At 35.6% G+C, this 22,461-nt stretch overlaps 1 protein-coding gene and 1 long non-coding RNA gene across 2 annotated transcripts in view; one reads left to right on the forward strand and one right to left on the reverse strand.

Moving 5' to 3' along the window:
- Positions 1–439: 439 nt before the first annotated feature.
- On the reverse strand, positions 440–19,268 carry LOC115832336. Its single transcript, XR_004027783.1, has 4 exons — positions 19,119–19,268; positions 16,620–16,690; positions 9,903–10,011; positions 440–1,288 (listed from the first exon to the last, which is right to left on the reverse strand). It is a non-coding gene; the product is annotated as an uncharacterized LOC115832336 (long non-coding RNA).
- A 124-nt stretch (positions 19,269–19,392) lies between these two features.
- FSIP2 (fibrous sheath interacting protein 2) overlaps positions 19,393–22,461 on the forward strand; it is a 94,327-nt gene continuing 91,258 nt past the window's right edge. The window contains exons 1-2 of the mRNA XM_030802578.1: positions 19,393–19,543; positions 19,896–20,021. Of these exons, the coding sequence (XP_030658438.1) occupies positions 19,445–19,543; positions 19,896–20,021 (225 nt within the window). The 5' untranslated portion in view covers positions 19,393–19,444. The remainder of the gene's footprint in view (positions 19,544–19,895; positions 20,022–22,461) is intronic.

Below are 22,461 nucleotides of genomic sequence, written 5' to 3' on the forward strand. Positions count from 1 at the left end.
TTTTAGATCACAGTAAGTGGAAACTTTAATTTTAATTTAATTTTAAAATTCAGAATTTAAATAATTCTGGAGAGAGAATGGGGAACAAAATGGGTGCACATAATGTAAGTACAATATGCAAAATGATTTCCATCTGCAAAAAGAAGAGATTTGAGGAGATACAATATTTTACATTTGTACATATATGGCAACAAGAATAAATATGTCTTAAATTTTTATTCAAATTAATGTTTTATGAATCCTTGTTTACCCTATGAATCTTTGTTTAGCCTATGATTAAAATCAATTTCAAAATCATATTTCTTGTTTCCATTTTCATATAAAATGGGCTTGATATCTTATGGATTTTATCTTATGTATTAATGTTGGCACAGCTAATCTAGGTTTTGGAAATAATATACATTATTAAACTTAAGTAATAAATAAATCTTAACTGTGATTCTTTTACAGGTATATTGATTTTATTATATAAGTAATTATTTTACAAGTATATCATTTTGATTATATATTTTGCAATAGATTAAATGAAAAGAATGCAATTATATTTTCAACTTACTCCATGAGTATTTTAATACAATGAAAATCATATTAAACTTAATACCACAGTGGAAAAAGTTCTTTCTGTTTAACTAAATCAAATCTTCCTTATGGTTCTGACTAATTTCATAAAGCTTTCCCCATATCCTCATCTCTTCTGATGATTTCATGACATGTCATTCACTGAGAATTAATTACATGTTATCTGTGATCTCGCTTTTATTTGTAGTATTATTTCTGTTTTTCATATAGGTATGTCGTATTCCCCTAAATGAACTTAATATTCTCAGAGAGCTTATGTAGTAATTCAAGCTATTCCCACACAGGAACACATCAGAGACATACACATGTGATCTGTTGACTGCATAAAAAATGAAATATATCTCTGTTTAAAAACATAAGATACCTCTTCTAATATCATTTTAAGTGCTTAAATAAATTTTCAGCATTTAAATTTAAATTCAGCATTTAAATTAAATAAAGTTGAGTGTAAAAATGTCAACTTTTACATTGACAACCAAAAATTACGTTTTGTCAATGTAAAAGTTGAATTGATAGGAGGCTAAAACAAAGGTTTGGTATGAAAGCCAGCCAATGTCAGATTAGGCATGTCACAGGGAAGAGAGCCAATATGTTATTTCTGGGAGAAAAGATTCAAGGAAGGCAAGAACTTCCATATTTTAAACCCTGAGATAGATGCTAGTGCTGTTCCAAAGTATTACAGAAAGCTGAAGGCCCAGTAAGTATTTTCCTAAAAAAGAACAGAGTATAAGGTGATTTTAAGGCTATTGCCTTTTGAATATATTACAACCTCAATTATTATTATTATTACTATTGGGGGTCTTTCCATGTTGCTAAGGCTAGACTAAAACTCCTGGGCTCAAGGGATCCTCCTGTCTCAGCCTCCTGGATAGTTGGGACTACAGGCATGTGCCACCATGCTCAGCCAAACTCAATTTTTATTTCCTGCTTCGGTGCTTATCAGAAAAATTAATGATAATTCACAGCAAGAGGTACACAAAATTATATATAGTCATGCACCACATGATGACATTTTTGCTAATAATAAACTACATATATGATGGTAGCCCTAAAGATTATAATGAAGCTAAAAAAATCCTATCACCTTTTGATGTTGTAGCCATCGTAAGTCATATCGCAACTCATTACTCACATGTTTTTGGTAATGCCAGTATAAATGGACCTATTGTACTGCCAGTAGAATAAAAGCATAGTACATACAATTATGTACAGTACATAATACTTCTAAATGATAATTAATAACTATGTTACTGGTTTCTGTATTTACTATAATTTTATCATTATTTAAAAATGTACTTGTTGAACTTACAGAAGAAAGGCATTAACTGCAAAACATTCTCAGACAGTTCTTTCATGAGGTGTTCTAGAAGAAGGCATTATTATACTAGGAGATGACAGCTTCATGTGCATGATTGCCCTTAAAGACCTTCCAGCGGGACAAGATATGGAGGTGGAAGACAGTGATATTGATGATCCTGTTCCTGAGCAGTCCTAGGCTAACATGCGTGTTTGTGTCTTTGTTTTTAACACAAAAGTTTTACAAGAAAAAAAAATAAAAATGCTAAATATAGAAAAAAGCTTATAGGATAAGGACATAAAGCAAATGTTTTTGTACAGCTGTACAATGTGTTTGGGTTTTAAGCTGTGTTATTAGAAAAAAGTCAAGAAGTTTAAAAAGTTTTCAGTGATTTAAAATCAGTTTGGTATGATATAAGAACAAGGACTTCTGCTCTTCTTTGTTTCCCATTCAAACATAATTATATAATATATATGGAGAGCTATGCTTTTCCACCCACACAAAAAACTTGCTGATTCTCTAGAATATGTAAAAATAGCACATTAAATTCTGAATTATAAATATATTTAGTGCTAAGTATACATGACTTGCTTGTGTTTGAAAGTGCTGAGATGTTTAAATTTAGATATTATAAAATACAGATGTGTTATAAAAACCCTCACAGAGTATAAGTTTTAATAAAAATATTAAATTTTTTCCTCATTATTGCTCATATCTTCTCATCCTCTCAAATTCGTGAGGGGAATCCCAGCATCCTTGAAGAGCTCTGTAGTCACTCTTTACTGTAGGTCAGAAATTACAATGGTAACTGCTGCAATAAAACAGGAATCTCTAAATGCAGTAGGGATAATAGGATCCTAAGTGGCATGGTGCAAGTGGTGGCACTTAATTACTAAACACAAAGCAAGAATGATTACTGTAACAGACAGGAGATGCAAAGTTGTGATCAGAATAGATTGACTCACAGAGATGTATGGTGTTGGCTAGTTGACCATGGCTTCCCTAGAAAAAATATAGATGGCAGTCTCTTAAATTCTTTTTTGATCTGTGTAAATGAGTAGTTCTGGATCTACTGAACAGAAATATAACCTGTCACCAAAACAGACTCATGGCCCCTTAATTGTTTCCATTCTAGAGCAGTTTACATACCAAGAATCTCTTGACTGAAAAGGAGGCTGGGTCCCCTTGAGGCTGGGTCATATTGAGGAAGGACATAATTTTAGTATATATATATTTTTTTTTATTTCAATAGCTTTTGAGGTACAAGTGGGTCTTGGTTACATGGATGAATTGTATAGTGATGAAGTCTAAGATTTTAGTGCAGTTTTAATGTAGTTTTTTCCAAAACTCCCACCCTCCCTACTTCTAAGTCTCCAATATCCATTCTAGCACTCCACATGCCTTTGCATACCCAAAGCTTAGCTCCCACTTATAAGTGAGAACACATAGTATTTGGTTTTCCATTCCCGAGTTACTCCACTTAGGATAATGGCCTCCAGCTCTATCCAAATTGTACAATAGATATTATTTTGTTCTTTTTTTATGGTTGAGTAGTATCCCGTACCATATATCTATCTATCTATCTATCTATCTATCTATCTATCTATCTATCTATCTATATATCACATCTTCTTTATCCACTTATCAGCTGTTGGGCACTTAGGTTGGTCCCATATGTTTGCAACTGTGAACTGGGCTGTAATAAATATATGCATGTAGGTGTGTTTCTGATATAATGATGACTTTTTCTTTGGGTAGATACCCAGTAGTAAGATTGCTGGATCGAATGGTAGATCTACTTTTATTTCTTTATAAATCTTCATACTGTTTTTCATAGAAGTTGTACTACTTTACATTCTCAGCATTGTATAAGCAGTCCCTTTTCGCCACATCCATGCTAACATCTATTTTTTTTTTAACTTTTTAATCATGGCCATTTTGGCTGTGTTAAGGTGGTATCTAATTGTGGTTTTAAGTTGCATTAGAGAAAGACATAATTTAATGAAGAAGATGCTAGATCCCTTAAAGAAGGACGTAATTATTTTCATATAATTAAGTACTTGCAAAAATAATGGTTACACTGATTATCAAGGTTATGCAAAGTAAAACATGATAAATTTAAAACGAAAGCAAATCTAAAACATGTTCACAATATTTAGACCTATTAGAGAATAATAAGATCATATTTGAAATGAGGCATCTTTGTAAATCAGGACACATGGAATAATTTAATCCACGAATTACAAACATTATCTGAATTTTCTCACTTAAATGAAACATTATATTTTTTGTATCTTCAAAATCACAGCAAGAAACAATAGTTCTGATAGTTCTGATGGTCTTTTAAATTTGGCTAGAATTTTGAAAAATTACTCTGTTTTCAGTATGCAATTAATTCCTGAGCCAAAATGAAAATATTACGAGCACCTTCTGAGTCAGTAGTTGAAAATAACTTCACTACTTTTTGTATGAAGATCTCGAATAAATTTAGAAGAAATATTTATAAGTCAACTAAGACCCTTAACACGGTTAACCAAGAGAAGGAGATAGACACCTAGTGAAACTTAGTAAATATGACATAAAATAATTACACTAAGTAGCATACAACGTATTTATGTTAAGTGAAAATGGGTTAATTTATTACATCTAAAAAAAACAAAATTTCAAATTGCCCACACAACAAAACCCAACAGTTTTCTGTATGTAAGAAATACATCTAAAACAAAGTGATTAAGAAGGACTTAAAATAGGGAAATAGGGAATAATGTGACAAACAGACACAAATATAATATAATAGAAGTCAGTTACTGATATCAGACAAGGGAAAATTCAGAAAGAAAAGCCACAAATAAGGAAGGGAAGAATGGAAAGTTTTTTGTTTGTTTATGAAGTTTTTTCTGTAGAATGCCTTCAAAGGTCTTTATTATTCCCACCTTCATTACTTTTGAAACTATACTAAAGATAAAGCTTTTCTCAAACTGTTCACTAGTTAGGTGAAAAAATTCAACCAAACAACACCAACAAAAACCCATAATTTGATAAGCAGCTTCCTAAAATAACAACGTGATCCCCTGCAATGTTAATATGAACAACCAGCTGGCAGAAGATGATAAGGATGCAGTAATATTTTTAATTGGTGCTTGTTTTGGATACATATTAGAATAGTTATAATACCAACTACATGAACAATTATTCCAATGTTAACAAAAAAATTATCTTAATTCATTATAATAAGGATAAAAAGTAAAGAAATTATATAACCACAATTAGAGGCATCCTATTTAAATGAATATTTATTCTTTAAAATTGGAGAACAGTTACTCTTTTGTGGTTATTTCATGTAATGTAACAAATGTGTTTGCTTAAAAAATAATCTAAATTCAATGCTAGTTTCGGTTTAATAAATAGAACAGATCTAAAGTTACATGCTTGGACAGTCAGCATTATATTTTCTTAGCTGTGTGATTCGATGGAAAACTGATAGAAGGATTGAGTTTTAATATTAAATCTCCCAGTAATCTAATTTATAATTTTAAAAGATAATTTCATTTTACTGAGCCCCTGTATTATTACTTATAAAATAAAAATCTTCAATTAAGTGATGTTCAATAGTAATTTGTTCTAATATTTTGAAGGGTTTTCACATTTTAGAATATTTTATTGAAATATAAATACTCATAATCAATCATCTTGTGTCACGTTCAAACTTTCCCTCCTTAAACTCATAATACACACATCACATATTTATATAAGCAAAGTATGTAAATTATACATCTATAATGAAAATAAGTTTGCATAAGTTAATACTCTTACTAAATCTGAAAGACCCTATTCTTTTCTTTTCTCATTTGCTTTACTTTAAAAAATATTACCCTTGGCATCAGCTTCTCTTCTGCTGATCCTACCCATTGCTTCCTCACAACGTATTTCTCTACTTTCTCTAGCAAATCTGCCTTTCTTTATCTAAAAAAAAAAATTACACTTGACTCACCCAGTTAGTATCACAAATTACTAACAGTTTGAGATCCTCCATTTAACAAAATAACTTTATCTTCATGCAGATCTGTAATCCCTATACTACGATTAATTTGTGGATACTGGCAGGTTTTATAAGCATCTGTGCATGAAGGCTGAACAATCACAAAATCTTCTGCTGTAAAGTACGTAACAAAGTTATAACTACAAATTTATGATGTACATACCGTTAAGTAGATAAATGAATGAGAGAAATAGATCAATAGCAAGCCTTAACACAATTTTACTATTCTATAGCTCATGTTCTTAACATTGAACATGAAAACAGAAATTTAGAAGCTAAAAATGTGGGATGTTATCCAAAAGAGGGCAGTGTCAAGTAGAAGAATCAATGATCATAAATGAATGCCCTCCTTCCCCCACAAAAAAAAAGGAAGAAAGGAAGAAAAGAAAACTGGAGATACCCTACTGTAAACACATTGGCAATGTCCATTTAAACAGTGACCCCAAAATAAATAAATAATGTGTTTACTCATTTGCTGAAGTGGCATTTATTGAATACGTACTGAGTCCTTTCTACTTCATAGTAATGAGTGGGCACTGTTCTAGTCATTGAAGAGAAAGATGAAACAAGAAAGACGAAAATCTTCTTTAAAGATTTTTCATATTGTTGTGATGAGCCAGATAAAACAAGACAGAGAAGTGCAACAATACACCAGATTTCATCTTCAGTTAAAAGGGGCACTGAATGCCTACTGACAATTCATATATGCAGGATTTCACCTAAATAGAGTATTTGTTAGCCAAATAATAAAAGTCTCTAAGTTTCAAAACTATTTATTGAAATATTATATTGGCGGGATCAGTGTTTCTGGAATCTCCAAGACCACCCACACCTCTGGTGATTCCTAGGACACATGGAACTCCATATAAAGTTGTATTCACTTCTAAGATGTATTGCAGCGTAAGAATACACAACAGGATCAGCAAAGGAAGGAGTCTGGAGAAATCCATACACAGTCTTAGAATGTTCTCCCCCTCCTCTTAGAGGACCACCTAGCATGCTCCTTTCATTGGCAGTGAAAAGTGCAGTAAAATGTATGCAATGTGTCTGCCACAAAGCCCATTAGACACTCAGAGCCTTTATTAGTTTGCTAGGGTTGCTGTAACAAATTGCTGCATGGTAGATTGTTTACACATCAAAAATTTATTTTCTCACAATTTTGGAGGCTATCAATCTGAAATTAAGGTGTTGGTATGTACGTCTGTCCTAATCTCCCCTTGTTGTAACAACACCAGTCATATCGGATTAGAGCCCACCCTCATGACCTCATTTTCACTGAATTGCCATTTAAAAGTCCCTATCTACAAATACTGTAATATGCTGAGGTACTTGGCATTACAATTTCAACATATAAAATTTGGGGGACATAATTCATCCCATAACAGAGTCCAGGGTTTTTATGGGGGCTGATCTTGTAGGCACCTGCTTCTAGCACATATCAAAATTCCAAACTCCTAGAAAGAAGGCAGGCATTCAGCATAAACTGCATTGTTTTCACAAACCGTACAGGGACAATGAACTAGTGTTATCAGTTTGTGAATGGTTTGATTGCCAAATTCCCAGGTGCCAGCCAAGTGTGAACCTTGCAAGTAGGTTTTTCTTTTTCTTCTTCTTCTTCTTATTATACATTAAGTTCTGGGATACACGTGCAGAACGTACAGGTTTGTTACATAGGTATACATGTGCCATGGTGGTTTGCTGCACACATCAACCTGTCATCTAGGTTTTAAGCCTTGCATGCATTAGGTATTTGTCCTAATGCTCTCCCTCCCCTTGCCCCCCACCTCTGACAAGCTCCAGTGTGTGATGCTCCCCTCCCTGTGTCCATGTGTTCTTATTGTTCAACTCCCGCTTATGAGTGAGAACATGTGGTGTTTGGTTTTCTGTTACTGTGTTAGTTTGCTGAGACACATACACACATATGTATGTTTGTTGCAGCACTATTTAAAATAGCAAAGACTTGGAACCAACCCAAATTCCCATCAATGATAGACTGGATAAGGAAAATGTGGCACATATACACCATGGAATGCTATGCAGCCATAAAAAAGAATTATTTCATGTCCTTTGTAGGGACATGGATGAAGCAAGCAGGTTTTTCTGAAAAATAATGGTGTCCGGTCTACTGGGTTAAATCTCTTGTCCATAGTTAAGCTGACAAGTACAAAGTTGTTTTCAATTTGTGGTACATTTTTATACCAAGTATTATATATAATATATATAATGTGTATTGTGATTTTTAAATTTTGTTTGATTTGTAAAAGATACGAAAACTATAAAATTTTACAGCTGAGTCCATAGTAAGTAACATGGTCCATTTTACCCACTATTTTTGGTCTTTTTACTCATCACCTAAACTTATATTTTTAAAAATAACTGAGGCTAGGCACGGCTCACGCCTGTAATCCCAGCACTTTGGGAGGCCAAGGCAGGTGGATCACAAGGTCAGGAGATCGAGACCATCCTGGCTAACACGGTGAAACCCCGCCTCTACTAAAAATACAAAAATTAGCCAGGTGCGGTGGCGGGCGCCTGTAATCCCAGCTACTCAGAAGGCTGAGGCAGGAGAATTGCTAGAACCCAGGCGGCAGAGGTTGCAGTGAGCCAAGATTGCACCATTGCACTGCAGCCTGGGCGACAGAGCGAGACTCCATCTCAAAAACAACAACAAAAAAAAAACTGAAAATTATCTATGGACCTTGCTTAAAGGTGACAAAGTACAAGTTTCTTTAATAAAATATGGAGAGTAAAAATTGGGGGAAAGGAGAGAGGAATCTTTGCTACCTCTGAAACAAAAGAAAATTGTATATATAGCAAAAATCGTTTTAGCCATTAGGTGAGACCACAATCTATGAAAAGGGTCTATCCAGTATAGAAAGAGAACACTAATTGCAGGCATATAGCTTCTCAGATGTCCATTTCCGGGAGGATAAATTATTGCAACTACTTCGAGGACAGCATGGCAATACCTCTAAGGAAATAAACCTGTAGAAATGGGTGTACCTTTTAATCCAGCAATCTATCTAAAAGGATGTTTATTGTAGAATATTTGTAATGTAAAAAGTTGAACACTTATAAATAGATGACTAGCTGAATAAATTATGGTAATTACAGCATTAAATACCACATCCATATGGTTAAAAACTAAATTAAATCCTAGTGTGCTTATATGTAATGATCTTCAAAATATATTGCTCAGCTAAAAATACACCAAGTGAAATTCTGAACACAATATTTTATAAGATATTTTTGCATGTGTATAATAATACACAAACTATTGTTGTTTTCTTTGGGGTTGAGAGTATCAGAATCTAGAATTAAAGAGTGAGTTATTTTTCTTTTTACTGTGTAGATTTTTGCCCACATGTGTATTAGTTTACTAATATAGAATGTGCCTTTTGTGCCCCCAAGGGCTACTAAATGATTAAACCAACTGATAGAACGATGAAGTTTAAGAAAAACTATCATACAAATCAATACGTTTTGGAATATAAAATAACAGAAAGGATCAGATTGATAATTCAGACTCATGGACTCAGAGATCTTATCCAGTATCAAGTTTTACTAACAATTTCAAAGTCACATGGAATCATGAGGCACAGGTAAGGAAAGGTGAGGTCAGAATGTCTGTGTTTATTTCAGTTCACTAAGTCCTATCACACAATATCAAAGACATTTCTGGCCCAAGTGAACAGATAAGCTTTCTATGAGGTATGCAGGCACCTCACTTTCATGAAAGGAGACAGACAGATATTTTCTACAGAAAGAGTTACATATATAATATAACATTTTCCAAGGAGCCATTATGCATAAGTCCATATACTTCTGTTTGCTTACTATAAATAATTCTAGACAATTAAGCACATTCTACTAAAACTTCACATAGGAAAAGACTCTTTTGCTAGCAGAAGACCTTTACTGTTATTGTTGTTGTTTTACTGGGAGATTTATCATTAGTATGTTTATAAGAGGATAAGTTCAAGTCACTTGCTTTCTTTATATTCCAGGAGCACCTCAGGGAAGGGAGAGAATGTATTGCAGAAATGCAACTTAACTTTTTCCTTTCCATTTGGCATGGGTGAGTTTCACAGACATGCTGATCAAATATAATTACACTATATAATCAAATATATTTACACTAGAATAAGAAATTAGTAATTAGTATTTCATATACCATGTAGTTAATTTATATAATTCTTTGTTCATCAGAGAAGATTGCTAAAATATATGAAAATAATCATAAGTTTTGATAATACATTGGCAAATGGAATCAGTGGATTATTGAAGTGCACTAAATAGTTTAATGATTATATCTTTAACATGTGATATAGAATTAAGAAAAGAAATTGTTATATCAACCCTTTCATAACTTGCCCCTCATGCCTCTCCCAGGCTTTGTCAAGGTCATGGTGCAGAGTATGGATGATGAAGCTCTGCCCATGTGGTGGTTTTAATGTTGGTTTTCTGTTATTTTTTATAATTATATACTGGTGAAATCCAACATGAGAAGCAAACATATACATAGTTTTCAAGATTTAAGGTGTAAGAAATAATTTTACTTTAAAAAATGATGAGGAGAAAGGAGAATTGTTTGTTGGTTAAAAATGAACCGTCGTAACAGAGCCCATTTCAAAGCTTTATGATAACAGGCAAATTATTTAATTTATTCCAACCCAAAGTTCCTCTTTGAAAAATAGAGATTGTAATAACTGTCTCACAGTGTTAATGAAAGGATCACATACTTTGTCAGCTGACTACAACAATGAATCATACATTGTAAAGATAGTTACCCCTTGCTAGAAAATGTTCTAAAACCCAGCCAATCAAAACAGCAAACATTTAGTATCTCACAGTTTTTGCATCTCAAGAGTCTGGGCATAGCCCAGACTGTGTGCATCTGGCTCAAAGTGTCTTACAAGGCTGTGAACAAACTGTTGACTAGGGCTGAGGTCTCATCTGAAGGCTGAACTAAGAGAGGATTTGATTCCTAGCCCCATCACATGAATGTAGGCAGAATTCACTTCCTCAAAGGCTGCTGGACAAAGGACTCATGTTCATCCCTGGTTGTAGGCTAGAGGCCTGTCCCAGTTACTTGCCATATGGACTTCTCCTTAGATAGCTTACAACCTGGCAGCTGGCTTCATTCATAGTAAGTAAATGAGAAAGTAGAATAAGGTGGGCAAGATGAAAGCAACATTTTGAAAGTCATCACCTTTGCCATATTATATCTGTTAGAAGCTAGTCACTAGGTCCAGTTCACTTTTAAATGTTTGAGGTTACATAAGAGTATAAATATCACAAGGCAGGGATAATTTGAAACCGCTTTAAAGGCTTCCTAACTATAGTAGAATTATTGAGGAATAAGTGGGAGATATTATTACTTGTATTAACATAGTTTTACTGGGAATTGATTATATAACAGCAAATTGCTTAGTCTTCACTTATATATAAAGTTAATAAGCAGAAAGTCTTGTTTTATAATATTTTTGGAAATATGACATATTTTAAAAACAAACTGCAGCCATTTGATTAATAAAACAAAAATACTCATTTTGCTGGATAATATTTTCTAGCTATTTTTCAAACTTTTTCTCCCAAACACCTAACACATATAACAGTGACTGAGATTGTAAAAGCAATTTATTCCAATAATTAAAATGAAAAAAAGCTATAAGAAACAGAAAGTCCAGCCCCTCAATGTCTTTCTGTGATTTTAAGCTAGATAACATGGTACAATGATCAGGACTACACAGAGATGGGGCAGACTGATCACTATAAATCATTGTCCCTATTGATGCTACCCAATCAATGATATCATAAGATATGATAATTTTACAGATGAGGAAAAAAGCAAAGAATTGAAATAAATAGGGTTTAAACACAGGCAATCTTACACCTGAGTCTGTGCTATTAAAATTGCACTATATATTCTTAATGTCTCTTACTACCAAGAAATTTTCTCCACTTATGATGTGGTATATGTCTCATTACCTTACATTTTAAGCTTAAACTAAAAATGTATTTAGCATGACTTTTTATTTTATATTTCACGTGTGTGTGTGTGTGTGTGTGTGTGCACAGAGAGACAGAAGAGACAGAGAGAAAGAGAATAGATGAATAAGTTTTCCAACCAATATTTAATTTGGGCCCTTTATTTAAGGTCTGAACTACTTAACAGGTCAGAAACCTGTGTTAAGTATCAGTTTTTCAACACCACTAAGATAAATATATTACAAAGCAATGCAAAGTATAATGCAAAGTATTTTAAAGAGTGAGATGTTGGCAAAGATATATACCTCATATTATCAAAAGGTACTGTGTGGTTCCTAACTATATTTTTAATGTAAGTTTTCATTTTCTCTTTCTTAACAATGATAATTATTTGAAAAATACATAAAATACCATCAAAGAAGTTATTTTCCAAAAATACAAAAAAAATAGGTACTCTTAACGAATCAATTAAACGAGTCTTGGTGGTTTCATTCCATCTGCTCTTCTGCAGATTCTGGAATCCTTTAGAAACTCACATACATCATGAAGATTCTGATATCTATATTTTTGTTGTTACTAGACAGACTCTTGAGCCCTCTGTCAAATCGATATCCTTAACAAACTCTTTAATGACATGCCAATATACCAATCTTACCTCATCAGCAAGATGTTCTCTCACCCTTTGTCCTTATTAAATGGGTCCTCATAAAATTCATGTCCACTAAGATCCTCAAAATGTGAAGTTATTTGGAAACAGAATATTTACATATGTAATCTGGCCAATATAAGGCCATACTGGATTAATATGGACTCTAATCCTATAATTGGTATCCCTGTAAGAGAAGATAAATGTGGACACATGGACACACACAGAGAGAAGAAGCCATGTGAAGACAGAAGCAGAGATTGGAGTGATATAAGAAATGCCAAGGATTGCCAGCAATCACCAAAAGCAGGGAAGAAATAAGAAAAGATTCTTCAAGAGAGCCTTCAGAGAGACCATGGCCTTGTCAACACCTGGATTTTGGACTTCTAATCTCCAGAACTGTGAGGGAATAAATTTCAGTTATTTTCAGACACCCAGCTTGTGGTACTTTGTTACAGGAGCTCTAAGAAACTCATACACTCTTCTAATGCGGTGTTTACATTTCTGTGATGGAATTTATATTACTATGCCCTTTACTGTATCTGCATATACCAACTTTATAGCATTGAACCTTAATCTAGTTAACATTCAGCCTTAATTACTATAGATTTATATATCTATTTTTCTTTTCCTGTTTATTTCTCAGGCTTTTTTTAGATTTCACATTGTAATCATTACTGTACATTTCTGGAAAAAATCCTTTAAAATCTTTGAAACTTTCTGTCATTTTAGAATGTTAATGTCAATTCCTCAAGTTTCTTAGTTTCAGTCTATTCTGAGTAATTCTATTACATTACAATATACTAGCTACTTTTACTAGCAATTTCAGATATGATTTATGTGCAGACTACCTTTTTAACTGTTAAATGAATTATGATCACTGCAATGTATTATCAAAACATTTTATTATGTCTACTTTCTGTTGAATTTATTAATATTAATTATTTTAAACTATCAGATTAAATTATTGAACCTGGACAATATAAGATAAAGTAGACAAGTAATTTTAAACAAAAGTTTACTTTTTATTTTTAATTCAAAAATACCTTGCTTAGAAAAAAAGAGATAAGGTTATTGTGAGATATCAGTCAACCAAATATTAATTAAAAGGTGGCATTATTAAGAATATATTTCAAATATTAGATGAAAGCAAAAATAATCAAATGAACCCTTATGCATTCAAGAAATTAAGGAAGTACATATAACTATATATAGTATATATAACTACATACAAATTAAAATAAATAGAAAAGTTTATGGCTAGATTGAATCCACATAAGAGTTCATTAATTAAATATTGTGTTTTAAAGAGTATAACTTAAATTGGAATGCTTTTTCTAAACTAAAATGATCATTTCTATTTTTTAGATTCAGAAATCAGCTCAGCTTAATGAAATAGACAAAAAATGGGGATCTGTGATGTTTAATTCTACATATCATTGTGGCTGAGATCCAGCACCCAGATATTTGGTCTAACATTTGGAATGTTTCTATGAGGGTGTTTTCTGGATGAGATTAACATTTAAAACAGTGGACATTGAGTCAAGTAGATTGCCCTCCATAATATGAGTGGGTCTCATCCAATCAGTTGCAGGGCTTAACATAACAAGTACTAATTTCCCCCAACCAAGAAGAAATTCTGCCAACAGACTGCCTTTGGATTCAAACAGCAACTCTTTCTGAGCTTGCTGGGCTACTGGCATATGTAGACAGCTCTCTGTATATATAGAGAGGAAGATACACACACACACTAACACACATAAATACATATCCCCTGTTGGTTCTGTTTTGCTTGAAAATCCTGACCAACACAGGATCCTAAAGATCTTGTATTTTGTTTCTCAATTAGACATAAGGAGGTGGTAAAACCCAAACATTTAAATATTCTGCTTATATAGTTACATTAAGAAATGATAAATAAAAATGAAGAAAACCTGCGAGTATAGTGATTATTATATAATCTAGGGCTTTGGGTTGCAAATAATAGAAAACAGCCTGGCTAATCTAGACAGAAAAGATTTGAGAAAGCTCAGAGAATATGTAAGAAAGTCTGAAATAATCCAAGTTGAGGAAAATGGAAACACAATATAAAACCACAGATGTAGTTGGATTAAAATATTGTTGCTTGTGCTGTGACCAGACATTAACCCTGACTTCATGGTCCTTAGCCATACAAGAATCTTTGAATTAATTCCTTTTCAGAATACAAAGTCACATGCCCTTGACCCTCCTCCAAGGCATGCCAAAAATGAAAATATGTGACCCATCTTAATTCCAGTAAAAAGTGGGATTGAACATCTACCAACATTCATATATGCAGGATTTTCCCCAAATAAAGTAATTGTTATCTAAAGAATTAAAAACTCTACACTGATTATCACAAGTAAAATTGAGTTGTGTTTCCTTTTAAGACAGAGTAACATGGAGAAGGTATGCCCTGAAACAGCTAAAAAATAAACAGAACATAGGAAGCAACAATTTTCAAGACACTAGATCAGGGAATGGTCAATGATCTCTGAAAAACAATAAACAGAAGAGGCAAGGCATAGTGATAAAACTTGAAAGAACTTTCAAACCACAGCATAGGGAGGGAGAATCCAGATGGAGCCCATCTGACTCCCTGAGTTCAGGAGACAGAACCCAGAGCCCAGGAAGGCAGATATAGCTAGAGCATGCAAAAGAAAGTAGACAGGACAGCTGCATGGAACGAGAACTTTCAAGATGTGCACAGAATTATCTTTGAGTATTTCCTGCCTATTTTTCAGAACACTGTGAGAAAACTACCATGTGCCATGGAAAATAATCACTCAAAAGAGATAGTGCTGAGCTTTCACAAACAGCTGTAAACATTACCTGTTCCCACCAGCTAGGTTGGAAAAGCTTCTGATGGATGAGTCATTGGGTAGAGTTTGGAGAATAAAGCAATAATTAACCCTAAACTGAGGTGTCTTCTGATCTTCTCTAATAGACCTCAAAAGTAAGACCCAGAAGGAGAAAATTTTATCCTATAACTTTAGAAGGAGCTGATTCCAGCTATTAGTCTTCAAGTCTGCCAGCTGAAGTTCCAAACATCATAGAACAGAGACCAACTGTCTCCTCTGTGCCTCATCTGAATCTCCAAACCCAAAGAGAAACCGCTAGATACAATAAGCAATTAATGTTGCTTTAAGCCTAAGGTTTTGGATAAATTGTTTTTTCATATATAATTAACCCAACTTGTTTTTTAGTTCATAAGTCTTTGAATTCATACAAGCAGTATTCGAATAGCTGTCCGTGGACATAATTATAGATTACAAAACAGTAATGTGATCATTACTGAATGAGACTCTTGGTAGTCTTAGGAGAGGTAAGTGTGTTTTGAATATAGAAGGAATGTGAATCATTCGACCAGAGAGTGATCTTCGGTAGATTTCTGAGGCAATGAGCCCTATGGATGGGAGCCTTAGTGTATCCATATCTTTATGTAGTTAGTTTCCTTCCATGCCAGACAATAATAAACATGATGCAAGCAAATACTTGAGAAGCACATAAGCACATTAATGTTTACTCCCTCTTGATGCTGGAAGTCTTCAGACTAAAATGTAAAACCATATTGCCTAACCTCCTGGAGAATGAAAAAGAATACATGTAGACAATGATCCAGCCATCTCAATCATTCCAGTTTATTTGTTTGTTTTTGTCTGAGAGCCCAGACATGTGAGTGAAGCCATCCTAGATGATCTAGCCCTAGCTAAGCAAGTGCAAACCCAGACAACACCAGCAAACCCAGAGAACTGTGAGGAGTAATAAATCATTGTTTAAAGTCACTAGATTTTAGAAATGGTTTGTTATGTAGAAAAGGACAATAAATAAAGTCTCCAAAAAGACCCCAATGTTCATAAAACCTCAGACACATACTCCTCTAAATTTTCCAAGAATACAACAAATTCTCCTTTACATATAAATGTCATAGATATTTTATCTACACTGTAGACTTCTTTTCCATTTGCTTTCCTTATAAATAGAACTCACCTATTTGATGTGGATTTTTCTTTCTTTTTTTTGAGAATTCATTTTTTCTGGCTTACCTATTTCCTCTGGAAATTCAAGCTTGTCATCCACCACTGTCAGCTTCTCACAGCAATGATTCCCTCCGACTCTGTTTTTTAAAATAGGTGAGATGAGGAAGAGCTCAAAGTTTTGAAAGTTTTCTCTTAAATTTTTCTCAAATCCATTCTCTGCATGTCTACAAATCATGAAGTCTCCCAGATATTTATTCTCATCCCCACAAATCCACGTTCCAAATTGTTGCCAGGGTGTTCTTCTAGAATAAGAATTAGCTTAAAATTTTTCGTGGGTTCTCATTCATGTCTGACTAGGTCAGGAAACAAAATTTTGCCTAGCACTCACTAAGTGCTTGCTCAGCACTATGCTAGGTGCTGTGCATACAAGTCAAATAAGCCAACCCCTGCTCTAAAAGAATTTACATTCTAGTAAAGGGAGACTGACAGGTAAACAGACATTCTTGCTGTAATGTGAAAGAGTTAAGATGCAGGAAAGCACAGAGGGAGAGAATTTGTCAAAAGCTTAGAAAGACAGAAAGACTTCCTGGAGGTGTAACAGTTGAGTTGTTTTAAAGGCTGATTGAAATTAGCCAAGCAGTGAATTGAAAGGGGCTGTCAGGCAGAGGAGAGAGCATAAACAAAGATGCAGAATCATGCATGAATAAGCAGGCCCCATGTAGAGAACTAACCACAAACAGTTTGGTGTCTTTTGAGATTTAACTCTGAGATGTGGCACAGGGGAGTTATGTCTCAGAAATGGACAAAAACGGGGCTGTGAGAGGTAGTATAATAGTACCCCAAAGATGTCTATGTCCTCATTTCCAAGACTATGTGAGTATTTCATAGCAAGGAGGAATTAAGATTGCTAATAGAATTAAGGTTGCTAATCAGCTGATCTTAAGACAGATAAATTAGCATGGATAACCTAGATGGGCCCAATGTAATCACAATGATTCTTTAATTGTAGAAGAGAAGGAGGCAGAGGTCTGAGTCAGAGAAAGGTTTGAAGATGCTACATTGCCAGATTTAATGTGTGAAGAAGGGGCAACTTCTAGCAGCTGAAAAGGGCAAGAACATAGGTTGTGATCTAGAGCTTCCAGAAAGAACACAGCACTTCCAATACACTGGTTTCAGCCCAGTGAGATTCTCTTTGGATTACTAACCTCCATCACTGTAAGATAATATATTTGTGGTAATTTAAGCCACTAAGTTTGTGGTGATTTGCTAACAATAAGAAACTGATACAGAGACCAAGTAACAGAGGCTATTACACACTTTGCGCGAGGGCAGTTAGGAGTTTAAAGTGAGGAAGAGAAATGGTCAGTTTGCCATCAAAGATCAAATTGATACAAGATGGATTGTTGGGGTAGATGGTGGCAGGGAGATGCTATAAGGCTGTGGCAATGGTGCAAACAAACAAACAAACAAAAAATGATTAGCGGCTTAACCGGGAGAGTAAAGTAGGAGTAGATATAATCGGGCAAATTAATTTTAGTGATAAAATTAGTGGGACTTGGGGACCAACTAAACATGGGAGATAAGGGGGAAAAGAAGTATCTACAAGCATTCCTTAGTTTCTGGCTTGGGTAGACTTTGGTATTGTCACTGAGATGGGAAATGCAGGAAAAAGCCTTTGGTTTTTTCCTGTTTTGGAGAAAGGTGTGTGTGTTGAGATTTGAGCAGACTGAATTTAAGACGATTGTGGGATATCCGTGTGGAAGCTGGCAATAGACTATATCCCAAGCTTAGATTTCAAATTTAAGAGTCCTAAGCACATGTGTGGAATTACAACAAAGACAGCAGAGTGCGCTGATTAAGAAAACAGCCTCAGGAGCCACCATTTAAGTAATTGTCAGTCTTCCTCAATCTTTGAAAAATAAAGAGTAATTATTGATAAGGCCACTAAATTAAATAAATGTTTAAAAGGGTGTTTAGCACAGTATATGGAAGTTAGTAGATTCTCAAGAAATGGTAACTGTTATTATTAATCGGGCCAGAAATAAAAGAGAACAGCAGTGGACCAAAGAAAGTATGAAGCTAAGTCTAAACAACAGGTGGGTTCGACACATACTGTTTCTGCCCTCAGAATACTCCCAGTCTAGTTAGCTTCTTACAGACAGGAGCCATATTTTACTCACGGCTGTGTCCTGCCCAGTGCCTAGCTCAATGACTGGCCCAGAAGCGTCAAGCACTTTATAAATTTCGGCTGGATGGTTGAAGAGAAAGAGGGAAACAGGATAAAGCCGCAGGAGCAGAGAGGAGGCAGTGGGAGAGTGGTAAAGAGCGCTAGAAAGGAGAAGGAAACCTGGGGGACAGAGGAGGCAGGAGGAAGGCAATGAGCCCCTTAGGAAGCCAACGCGTCTGCCTTGTGGACCTGGTGTGGGAAGAAGCTGTGGGAGCCTGGGGATGGGGTGTGGTCTATACAGGGGGAAGATGTAGAATGGGCAAAAACAATTACTCTGGAATTTGTATTGAACGGAACAGGGCTCCTTGGAGGCCAGAGGAAATTAACCAGTTACTCACCAACAAAGCTTATACGTTTTCGTTAGGACTGGCTAAGGCGTGATGGTTTCAGAGAAAGATGAAGTGTCAACTGTGGTCCTCTCAGATCAGGCCTCTCAGACCGATTTTCCCAGCTCTGCGGACGCTCTACGCGCTAGCGCGAGCCGCCCCTCAGGAGGCCACCGCCCTTCTAGGGCCGCTACCATTGGAAGCCTGGAACGCGGGGGGCGGGGCCGCGGTCGTTGGGCTCTGGCAGTTCCTGGTCAGGTCCCGACCGAGAAACAACCGGGTGCGAGAGAAGGAGAGCGGGGCGGGTGAGGAAAGGGCTGAGGGGGCTTGTGCCGTCCATGGAGCTGTACCTCGGCGCCTGCTCCAAGCCGGCCAATGTCGCCGTCACCAAGACGGTCGCCACTGTCCTGGCCGCGGACACCCAGCAGTGCGAAGACGTGAGTGGCAGCAAGCTGGGCGGCGTCGCCTTCTGGCGGCCGCAGGCCTGCTGGGTAGCTGGGCAGGGATTGCCACACATGGGTCGCGAGGCTCCCAACTGTCCCCCTTCAGGAGGCTGCCCTTTTGCGGCGCCCGGGGGCGGTGGCGGTGGCTCGGACTGTACCGGCCGCAACTGGCAGGCGCGGGACGCCAGGAGAGCTGGTGACCAGGGAAAATGGGAGGACTTCACGATGCCCTGAACCCTGATTGTATAATTCTTCGGAGTCTTTGGTTGCAGTGAAAGTAGATTGGTCTAAACTAAACGAATACTGCCTAAAAGGAAAGACAAAACTCTCCAATTGTGTCTGACAGGGCGTGCACAAAACCCACTTTGCAGGGGTTGGACCGGCTCAGCTACTGGACCTACCTCTCGGGGTCAAGCTGCCTGTGATCCCAGGAAGCAATGCTGTATTCTATACTACGAATTTCGGTGAAAAGGTGAACAAGTTTTTATCGTCTTTCTTTCCTTTACCCTTTACTACTTGCTGTTCAACTCAGAGGCTGCATCATACAAAATCCATTAAAGGAATTTACATCAACATTTACAGGAAAAAAAAAATCCCACATCTGACCGAAGGTATTGTTTAGAATGCATATGAAGCACTTTCATTTAAATGGTCTGGACATAATCATATTCCAGAAAGTTTAGATTCTTAGTCCTTAATTTAAAATTCACGGTACCATATTAATATTCCTTATAATAAAACTTCATATATGCTTATATAATAAGTTTTGATGTACTTAGAAACATGTTTAGAGTGTGAAAGGTTATTAGTGCTAGCTGCCATTTAATGATGTGTTAACGATTTTAATTGACAGTATCTTGGACCAAACTCTCTTCACGGGAAATATTATTTTGTTTTGAGTTGAATTCTATTTTACACATAAAGAAAAAAAAAAGAATTGAAACAGTGGAACTTAAAATGAATTAATGTTTAGTACTTTAACCTTACTTTAATGAAAGAAAGCCCTGCCTCAATGAGGAAGAGACTCCATAATTTGCCCCAGCCTTTCCATCCAGCATTGTCTCCATCCAGAGGCTCAGCTTCTTCAAGTTGAGTCTTTCACACCTACCCATAAATACCATGCTAATACTTCAGTATTTTGTCAACTTTGCCCCCAAACCTGGCATACCTTGTCTTCTTCTTCCCAGTCTATGAATCTGAGCTATCAAGACTCTTTGAACTGTGATAGCCCCGCATTAGCTTATTTTTGCTTAGAGTTCACGTTGCCCTTGATTTGTATGATCTCACTTATACAAACCATACTTAATCATACTGGATTATAGTGTGTACTTTCCTTAAGCCTTTTCATGTTTTTAGTCCTCAACACCACACCTACCCCCAAACCTCCCCAGCCTTTGACTAAGTAGTCAATGCTGAAGGAGGTTTAGTACATTCTTGTTGACTGGTTGCTTTTATCAGTTTTGCAAAAAGTTCTACAAGAAAGAATTCTAAGTGGCCCACTTACCCTTCTATTGTCTATGATGTCATCAGAAATAAGTAGAACCCCTTGGTATCTGATACTTGCTTAATGTCTTATACAGTTCAGTCTGTTATAACAATGTACCATAGACTGGGTGGCTTAGAAATAATGTAAACTTATTTATCATTGTTCTGGAGCTGGAAGTCCAAGATCAGGACACCAGCATGGTCAGATTCTGGTGGAGGCCCTTTGTAGTCCTTTCATTATTACCTCCCTGCATGGTAGAAAGAAGGCTGGAGAGTTCCCTGTGGTCTCTATAGGAACATTATTTCCCTTGATGAGGACTCCACCCTCATGACTTAATTATCCCCCAAGGCCCCAGCTCCTAATGCCATCACATTGAAGACTAGGATTGCATATGAATTTTGGGGGCATACAGTCAATCTAACACGCTAAATAAACATGATTTTTTAAAACAAGTTTTGTTTCTGAAAAAAAGTATAATTGCTCTTTAAAAAAAAATAATCTGTTCTACTAGATTAGAGCAAGTGAACTACAAATATACCAACGTCACACAATTTGAGTCACATCCACACAAACTAACTTTGCAAGAACGTGCTTGAAATTTATTCCATTACAGGTGATAGAATTCCTCTTTAGTGTATACACTTAGAACTGTGGCTTTTGTCTCCTCCCTCAAATATATTCTTTTTACTCTATTGCCATTTTCTCTGTCGACCATTAATTCACTTGTCTACTACTTTTCAAAAAGATGTTCTATTTTTTATTACATGAATTCTCCCAAAATTTATTCATTTAATGATAATTAGGCACCATACTAGTTTCTCAGAAGAATTTTCTCTTTCAGTGTACACTCCTTCATGAGGTAATGGTTAATAGTCACTTTTTAAAGGCAACCAGTTATTTTAGTTGTCAATAGAAAAGTTACTCTGGCTCAAATGGGTGGATTTGTTTAAAAGTGTTCTTAGTTTACAGGTCAGGAGCTCAGGTTTGGTCTTGAGAAACATATGCCTGTCACAGCTAAAAGTTAACATCTTTTTTAAGTTTACAGCTAAATGTCAACATCTGAAAGAAATATTCAATCTACTCCTTGACTTATTATTATTGATCGGTTCCCTTCCAGGAAAGATCTGGGCTTCATATGTGGATTCACTGAATTCAAGACTCTCCCCTTTACAAGTTCTTTCTTTGCCTTCTCAGGAAAGCATTGGTAACCAGGGAATCTAGCTTTCTGATTAGGCTCCTTGGAAGGAATTAAAGTTTAATGTTAAACAAGAGGTCAGAAACTTAAAGAAGCTTTTAAATGCAAAGGAAGAGCTAGTATCTTACTTTGTTCCTCTCATCTACCTTTTACCCATATGCAAAGCATTCTCCTACCTACCATTTGAGAGTTCTTATTAGGGTCCAACCTAGCCAGACTCCCTAGTGTTCT

The sequence above is a fragment of the Nomascus leucogenys genome, chromosome 22a (genome assembly GCF_006542625.1).
Source record: "Nomascus leucogenys isolate Asia chromosome 22a, Asia_NLE_v1, whole genome shotgun sequence".
In the NCBI taxonomy this organism is placed as follows: domain Eukaryota; kingdom Metazoa; phylum Chordata; class Mammalia; order Primates; family Hylobatidae; genus Nomascus; species Nomascus leucogenys.